Source organism: Silene latifolia, chromosome 9 (assembly GCF_048544455.1).
Source record: "Silene latifolia isolate original U9 population chromosome 9, ASM4854445v1, whole genome shotgun sequence".
Taxonomy (NCBI): Eukaryota; Viridiplantae; Streptophyta; class Magnoliopsida; order Caryophyllales; family Caryophyllaceae; genus Silene; species Silene latifolia.
Genome location: NC_133534.1, coordinates 13,765,056 through 13,774,188, shown reverse-complemented (window position 1 = coordinate 13,774,188; position 9,133 = coordinate 13,765,056). Strand labels below are relative to the sequence as shown.

Here is a 9,133-nt window from a genome sequence, read left to right as displayed (position 1 = left end):
CAACCAGAAAGCATGCCATATGCCGGGAAATCGTTGATCGTCCACATTAATGCAGCCTTTAATTGAAAATTTTGTTTCTTAGAGACATCATAGGTGTCCACGCCGGTTTCCCAAAGTTGTTTCAACTCTTTGATCAACGGTTGGAGGAAAACATCTAAATTTGACTTCGGGTTCTTAGGACCGGGAACTAGTACAGATAAGAACATAAATTGTCTCTTCATGCATAACCAAGGAGGTAAGTTGTACGGAGTCACAATCACGGGCCAACAAGAGTATTTCGTCCCAAGCTGCCCAAAAGGTTGAAATCCATCCGTACACAAACGTAGCCTAACATTCCGGGGTTCACTTGCAAAATCTGGATGCTCTCTATCGAAATGCTTCCACGCTTCTCCATCACTTGGATGTGCCATTGTCCCCCTTTCTCTTAATCGAGAGTTTTTGTAGTGCCAACTCATCTCACCTGCTTGGTTGCATATAGTCGTTGTAACCTTGGCGCAAGCGGGAAATAAGTTATTGGTTTACATGGAATTCGCCTCCCACTTGAATTCTTTTTACCTTTATACCGAGATGCACGACACTTTGTACATTCTTCAAGATTAGAATTTTCCTCCCAGAAAAGCATGCATCCATTGATACATGCATCAATCTTTTCATGGGGAAGATGGAGTCCCTTCAGAACTTTTTTAATCTCATTAAAATTGCGCGCCATTTGATTTACCTTTGGAATTATGTCACCAACGAACGACACAAAACCATTAGCGCATCTAAGAGATATGTTGTTCTCACATTTGAGTGATAACAACCTAGAAGTCACTTGCAACAAACTCATATCACTTCCCTCAAACACCGGTTGTTCAGCTTGCTCTAACATTTTAAAGAACGAAGAAACTTGGGGGTTCGAGGTTTCATAACGCACTTCTTCATCGTTAAGGTCATCAGGATTTAGTCGATCCTCCAAAATTTGGTCAACAGTATCACGCAATGCATTTTCCACGAACTCACGGTAAGGATTCTCACTAGCATTTGTACTAGGTAGTTTCTCACCGTGATACGTCCATACATAATAATTATCGGCGAAACCATACGACCAAAGATGAATTTCAACATCTGCTTTCCTTTTAAAACCTAGGTTTTTGCATTTCTTACACGGACACCTCATTTCACCTAAATTCTTGTACTCACTACTTCCTTCCGCGAATTTAATAAACTCTTTCACCCCCTCTGCATATGCTTTCTTGGGTTTTTTTTTCCGTCTAATCTTTCATACATCCACTGCCGTTCTAATCTTTTCATGTTATTATATATCTACACATTTATATATGTCATTAAAAAAGATAATAACCTAACAACAATCAAAATTAAGCATAATAAACAATAATTTAACATTTTAACCAATATAAATATTGTATTTCTTTGAATTGGGTCCTTATCACTCCAACCTAAACCCATCAATGTACGTTTTAAGTCACTAGCAAACATGTACTTGTGATTTATTAATGAGAAAAAAATTAAGCAAAGCAATTCCCATCCGTTCTCCAAATACACAATATAGAATAAATAATTACTCTACATATGCATTTAGAGAACATTAAAGGAATTGTCACCAAACTCTTTTCTCATTAACAAATCACAAGCACATGTTTACTACCTAAGTGACTTAAAACGTACAAAAGACAATCCCAAAACAGGGGACTATTCAAAAATTACTCCTAGTGAGTAATTTTTGAACGGCATACTAGGTCAATATGAACAATAATTTTAACAATATTAAAAACAAAACATACAACAATGACTACTTTTTCAATTAACAAAAACTAACATGATTTACTTTTCATTTTACATATCTAGTCTAATTCATATCTATTCTAATTAACATTTAACAATAATCTAATTTTTAACAATAAAATTAAATATCTATCTTAAGTCAACATGCATACATTAAAAAAAAAATTATAACTAATAATCTAAATTAACAACATACATCCGTCACAACATTGGCTTCTATCCTAAGTCAACATGCATCAACATCAACCCTTTTTCAACAACAATTAAAACAATAACTAATAATCTAAATTAATTAAACTAATTAAAAAAATTAAAAGGAGTAATACCTAATTAACTTGACAAAAAAAAATGAAAAAGAAAGGGCAGTGGCGGTTGCTGGCGGCGGAGGCGGCGGCTGGCGGAGGCGGCGGCCTACTATTAACAAAAAAAAAAAAAGATAAATAAGAAAAGGAGAAGGAAAAGGATGAAGGAGAAGGAAAAAGATAAAGGAAATAGAAAAAAAAGATAAAGTTAATTACCTTATAGTGATGGCGACGGCGTGGTGGTGTTGGTGGTGGTGGTGGTGGCGCCGGAAGTGGAGGAGGGTGGTGGTGGTGTCGGGTTTTAAGGAGGTAAGGGTTAAGGCGATTTTAATTGATTTGGGGGAATTTTGGTAAAGTGAAGGAGAAACTCTTCGCGTGTTTCAGATAATAGAAACCTCTGACGGAAATTCCGTCGGTTAAACAGAAATCCTGACGGAATTTCCGTCAGTTTTTTATTTAACTGACGGAAATTCCGTCATACGTTCACTTTATCAGAAAATAATGCAAGTGACTGTACACGTCAGTTAAAGCAGAAATCCTGACGGAATATCCGTCAGTATTTTGACAATTCTGACGGAATATCCGTCAGTAGCACAATTATTGTGACACCCTGTCACACACTGAAATCAACTAATAATTGACCCACTGACGGATATTCCGTCAGTATTGTGAAAAAACTGACGGATATTCCGTCAGGGGGCTAAAATGATTTCCAGCTGTACTCCAATTTAACGTGTGAAGCCCACTGACGGATATTCCGTCAGGATTAAGAGATTACTGACGGAATTTCCGTCACAGCTTGTTTGGCGCCTTTGACTTGGTCAACGCGCCAATAGATACTGACGGGATATCCGTCAGGAAACGTTACTGACGGAATTTCCGTCACAAATCCGTCAGTAACCCATGTTTTCTGACGGCCTCTTTTTTCCGTCGGTAGGGCCGTCACTAACCCGCGTTTTTCTTGTAGTGCACGGACATCACACTAGTTGTTCAACATAGTAGTCTCGTTCATATAAGTTATACCTAGACCTGTACTCGGGCCGAGCTGGCCAGGGGGTGGGCCGGGCTCTCCTGGTCAGACCCGGGCCAGGCCAAGGGGAAGGGGCGAGCTTGGCCGGGCTGGGATATGCTTGACCCGAGCCAGGACCCGAGGCGGGCCAAGGGTGGGCCGGGCTGGCGGGCCTTACCATTTTATTTTATTTTACTTTTCATTTTTGCTAAAATGGCGGGCCAAGGCCGGGCCGGGCTGGAATTTCAGGACCCAGGCCAGGCCAGGCCAGGGTTAACGGCGGGTTAAGGCCTGGCCGGGTCAGGCCAAGTTGCATAAAATAATGGGTTAAGGCGGGCCGGGTTCGGGTCGGGCGGGTCAGCCCGTGCTAATGACCAGCTCTAATTATATCTAATGAGAGGAAAACTATTTATCTTTTACTAATATATACATACGGAGCATATATCAGACTGCATTTTTAGATACCATATTAAGAACCGAAAGGGTTGCATCGTCACTTGTAACTAGCAGGGCCGGTCTTTAGCAAGTGCAGGGCGTGCCGCCGAACAGGGGCCCGAAATTTAAGGGCCCAATAGGTAGCAGTTAATGATAGTTATAACCAACCTGCTAAACGTCGTCGACATTTTACTAATTACCGTCGACATTTTCTAATGACTTTCCTAAATTGCCCCCATCTTAAACTCTCCCTTATAAACTTCATATTTTCCAAAATTTGAAGTTATCACTATAAATCTCTAAAAAAAACCGTCTCACATAAAAACAAAAAACCGCCTCACATTTACGAGATTTCCGTCACATTTCCGTCATCTTGTTCAAACAAAGGTATGTAATCTTTCTTTTATACTTAATTTGTTTTAAAAATTTTGTATTAATTAGTTTAATTAGGATGAATTAGGATATAAGCGGTAATTGTAGAACGGTTTTAAGACGGAAATTAGTGGATTATGCGTTAGTTTTCCTTCGCCCAAACCAAATTCAAGACGTAATTTAGTTTATTTTTTTTAGAAAAAAAATACACAAAATTACGCCAGACGAAGAACTTTCTCGTCCAGACGAAAAAAAAATTCATCCAGCCTAGGTTTGGATGATTTTTTTTTTTCGTTCAGACCATATTTTGTATTTTCTAAAAAAAAAAAGATTTCTATCTTACAAAAGTCGTTAAATTTATTAGTTTAATATTACTAATTATCTTTAATTACGATAACTATCAGTTTACGTAATTTTTATTATTAAAATCTTGTTTTTAAGTAATTAACGTCATTAAATATCGTTAACAAAATAATAAAAAACGATATTTAATTACATTAGGGTATTGTATTTCTAAGTTAAATATCGTTACATATCGTTTTTAAGTATCTAACGTTATTAAATATCGATCACTCGTTAACAAAGTAATAAAAAACGATATTTAGTAACATTAGTGTATCTTGGTTTCTAAGTTAAATATCGTTAACAAATTTATATATTTCAAAAATTAACATATTAAACAAAGCAAATTTAAAATATAATAAAATTAAAAAACGATATTTAACACGAAAATTACATAAAACTAAAAAACGATATTTAACAACATTTGTAAAGCAGAATTTATTGTAAATATTTAATTAATATATTTATCGATTTTTGTAAGACGGAAATTACTTTATCGTAATTATTTAATTAATATATTTAACGGTAAGACGGAAATTAGTTTTTTTAAAGGGAAAAAAAAACAATACGAAATAAGGCCTGGACGAAAAAAATTTCGTCCCAACCTAGGTCTGGACAAAAAAAAATTCGTCTGGACGAATTTCTTTTTTTTTCGTCCAACCCAAATTCGTGTATTTTAAAAAAAAAAAAAAATTAATTTCCGTCTTCAAATTGTTTTGGCCGTGGGAAAGGGTAATTGTTAATCTAATCCGTTCTAATCTAACCCGAACAACAAATTAATTTCCGTTCTAATCTAATCCGAACAAGAAATTATAAATTAGAAGCGTAATTAAGGTATATTAAAAAGAAAACTTACCCCGGCGAATTTGTTGCTAGCTTGATTATTGTTAACATTATTATCCGACATGATTAAACCGTTTTAATCGAACATTACGTAAAAAAACCCGTCTTTTTTTGGTTTTATAAAGATTTTAGAGAGATAATTAAGGTATATTAAAATGGGAGGCAAACTTGGCAACTTGTCTAAATAGTCGACGATAATTAGTAAAAGCGTCGACGATGACGGAATTATAATTAGCATGTAAGGTGTCCGCATTGTAGTTTTGTTTTGAATGGTAGCGTGTTCAAATCCTTGTGTGCTCTTATTTTGGGTTTTTCTTCCTTTTTGCTCCCCTTTCTCAGTTTGACGGCTTGTCACTCTTTTTCTCATCTTTATGGGTCTACTTCGTTCTTTACTGCTCTTACCTCATTCCGTCTTTGGGCTGCTCATATAACGGCAATTGGTCTCCCTTGTGACGGGTTACCATTTGTGACGGATATTTTGTGAGATAAAATGGTAACAAAATGGGTTAGTGGAGAAAGGGGACCACATGAATAGTGTTGCAGAGAGAGAAAAAGTGGGTACATTGTGAGGTAAAATGGTATCCGTCTTCAGCTTGTGACGGATATGTCATGTCTTCAATGAGAATTTGTGATATAACGGATTTTGTTAATTTTATACTCTATATTTTATTTCTTGAAGTAGAAGATAGTTGCACGCAGGGGAGAAGTGAGGGCACATGCCCTCACGTGACAAAAAAAAAAAAAAAAAAAAAACGATAAACACAACCCAGAGACAGAAACAACATAAACACAAACATAAAAATCAAAATAGAACCATAAAAAAAGACCTGCTTTAGATTTTTCCTTTGTAATTTACCATGTATTGACGATATTTGAATTTTAATGTATAAATGTTGTCCGCAATTTTTTTTTTCTTACTGTGCCCCCCCTTTACTCAAATCCTGGATCCGCCACTGGTTGTACGGAGTATTATTTTTGGCGTCATTGGTTAAATAAGTGGATGTTAATTATTACTTATATTTTACTAATAAACCGCTATACAATATACGGTTTGCAATTATTTTTGAAATTATAACAGAGTAGTTATTAAATAGAGAGAAAATAATATAATTTCACATTATCGTTAAGCTATAATTATAACCGTTTCATACCGTGAGACACAAATTAAAATTACTATCGGTGAAGTTAATGGAGAGAATGAAAATAAAAATAGGGCCCCTAATTACAATGTCACACAAGGCCCCTCAAATCTCGGAGATGGCCCTGGTAACTACTAACTAGTAACCAGTTTTATCAAGGATGTGAAATTAGACCTTCATTTTTTCAATGAAGTGATAATTAAACATTGCTTTCGTGAAGTCAACAAGGTTGCTGACTTCATGGCTTCTGTTGGACATTCATGTCCAACTCTTTCGAGGTGGTTTGATAGCCGGTGGCTTCAACTTACCTCCCTCATTCGATCTAGTTTTCTTACCTAATCAAAAAAAAAAAAAAAAAAAAAACTAGTAATCAGTTTTTGGGCACAGCGGCTGTCCAAGATTCATCAGAACAGGGGATCTCAAGAACTCGTCAGCAAGGCGTTGGACAAGTGGTGTGATGGTGGAACAGATCATGTAAGTGGTTTGATATACCTCTCCATCAACGAACTCTTCACCTAGCGTTTCAGGTTTGAGGTAGTGAGTGGGCATTGCCTTCTTGATGATATGATCTAGATAATAACTTCCAGAAGCACTATCAAGTATTTGATCAACCTGATAAAGGGCAACAAAAGAGCATTGGTCGAGTGTAACAAGGCGACGAACAAAGGAATCATAAAGACGAAATGGTGTAGCAATAACAACCGGGGCGCCCTCTATCATATCGACCGCAGCAGCATACAACTCAAAAACGCTGATCCTCAAGATGGGATAAAACCAAATAATAAGTGAATGAAGAGCTTCACCCAGGTCACGGTCAGGTACCAAGATGACAGCATACGGACCACCGCCACCACCTTTAGTATTTCTAGGCCTGCGACTGCGAGACATCATGGGAGACATCCTGGGAAGCGTAAGAATACGCATGAGCAACGGAAGAATGAATACCCTGGCTTTAGGTGCAACATCAGTTACTCCGCTGCAAAGAACATCTCTCTGATGCAGCGCTAGCGGAACAGTAGCCATGTCAATAGGAGAAGGAGTGGTATTAGCGAGTGCAGTCAAAAGATGAGGATTCAAGTTGCACTCAGAGAATGTCTTGATTGGTGTGGGCACCTTCAAACCTTTATACGAGACATCATATTGCTGGTTCAGGATTCTCCATTCTGTTATAGTATTCCGTTGATCATCAATGCTAATGTTGTGGAATAGAGGAATTAGTGAGGACGGAGAGGATGTCGCGGGTTCCTGTTCAACGAAAACCAATCCAAATTTTAACATGATGATATTACAAATTTTAGTATCACCAAAACCAATCCAAAAAGCTAAAATTATCAATGAGATACATGTTAGACTAAAATTGCAGTAACAATGTAAAAGGAAAGAGATAACCGATTCGTAGTGACGTGGTATGAGAGCCACTGCCTTGAAAACTTTATTTCCGGTACGACCGTGGTGGCGATCAGCAATTGACCGGTAGTTCCCCAAGGATTTACACTACTGCACTCAGGCACGCCCACTCGAGACTGAGAGGGAAAACGAGAGGAGCAGAAGAGCCAAAACGGCAGCACAGTGAAAGGCGCAAAGAATGTACCAGGTAGCTCTGGCCTAAAAAGATAGGCACAGCCCGCCGCAGGCGATTGCCGAATCCCGAATCCGAATCGGGCCGGGCTCGGGCACGTGTGCGAGCTGAATTAAGCACCTCGCAAAGCTTCCACAAAAGCCTCCCATGACCCACTAGTGATATGGTAAGGACTAAGGAGTGTGGTCATATATAAATACAACACTCTTTTCTTCACCAATATGGGACAATTGGAAAAAATATACATGGCATAAAAAGCCCCTATTTCCAACAATACAGAAATCCAGAATCATAAACTAACTAGAGCAATCGAATCATAAACAATATACTATTATCTAATAGGCTTGTTTTCATAGCTAACTACATCAACCAATTAATCAATCAATCAACGAAAACAAAAAATAATTATTAAAATAGACGAAAGAAAATTGAAAGATAGAAAAAAAAAAATTAAACCTCAAGGCATGGATCGCGGCGATTAAGGGAGGTTGGAGAGTTGCAGAACATCGATATCGTAGTTTCCGTCGACATGTCGAATCACCAGCGATGATAATTGTAAAATGCCCTTTTACATATATGGAGTAGGAAATTAGTTTATGTGAGATTGGGACGTCGGCGTTAAGCTGAGCATGGGCTATCGTTTTTAGTAATCCCGTCCTGCTTGTATACTCCCTCTCGTCCAGGGGCGGAACCAAGAATAATGTATCTAGGGCTAGATTAATATACTACTAAATCGGATATGTTAAAAAAAATTACTTGCGACATACTCCGTACCTTTATATCGAGATAGATATTTTAGAAAAAAAAATATATCACGATCGATAAGGCAAACCGATAGTAAAGATTAGCATAAGGAAAGGCGGTTTAGAAAACCATTTTATTTAGAAAAACGATACTAATATACAATATTTTATTAAAAAAATACGTATCTTAGGGACTTACGGAGTACAATGCTTAATAATACCACACAATCAATAATTACTTGATATAAATAAGTAAAATATTTATAATAGATTGTCCAATAAGATTAGATTTTTATTTGAAAAGTAAATAATATTTCAGCGTGTATATGACTGACATTAAAAATTAGGGATAAATTTCCTCATATTGTGAAAAATTAATAAATTGAAAAAATAATGGGCACTTTTTCTAAGAACAAAAAAATTAATTGAAAAAATGCTCTGATTGGGAATCAAACTCCCATCATTTGGTTGACAAATAACATACAAACCATCTCTGCTATAGCATACTCATGTAATCTTTGTTCACTCAATTTTATATGTCAATTCATCTAGGGCTATAGCCCTAGTAAATATGGGCTAAATTC

The 9,133-nt window shown here is 36.8% G+C and overlaps 1 protein-coding gene across 1 annotated transcript; it reads right to left on the bottom strand.

The window, feature by feature from the left end:
- Nucleotides 1-6,550: 6,550 nt before the first annotated feature.
- On the bottom strand, nucleotides 6,551-8,437 carry LOC141602435 (DEAD-box ATP-dependent RNA helicase 21-like). Its single transcript, XM_074422717.1, has 2 exons — nucleotides 8,263-8,437; nucleotides 6,551-7,472 (listed from the first exon to the last, which is right to left on the bottom strand). The coding sequence occupies exons 1-2, from the start codon at nucleotides 8,335-8,337 to the stop codon at nucleotides 6,591-6,593; spliced, it is 957 nt and encodes a 318-aa protein (XP_074278818.1). The 5' UTR covers nucleotides 8,338-8,437; the 3' UTR covers nucleotides 6,551-6,590.
- Nucleotides 8,438-9,133: the final 696 nt, after the last annotated feature.

Excerpts from the sequence above, each read along its gene's own strand:
- LOC141602435 (XM_074422717.1), bottom strand. The coding sequence starts at position 8,337 with ATGTCGACGGAAACTACGATATCGATGTTCTGCAACTCTCCAACCTCC. Across the intron at positions 7,473-8,262 it reads GCCGCGATCCATGCCTTGAG|GAACCCGCGACATCCTCTCC; the intron begins GTTTAATTTTTT and ends TTCGTTGAACAG.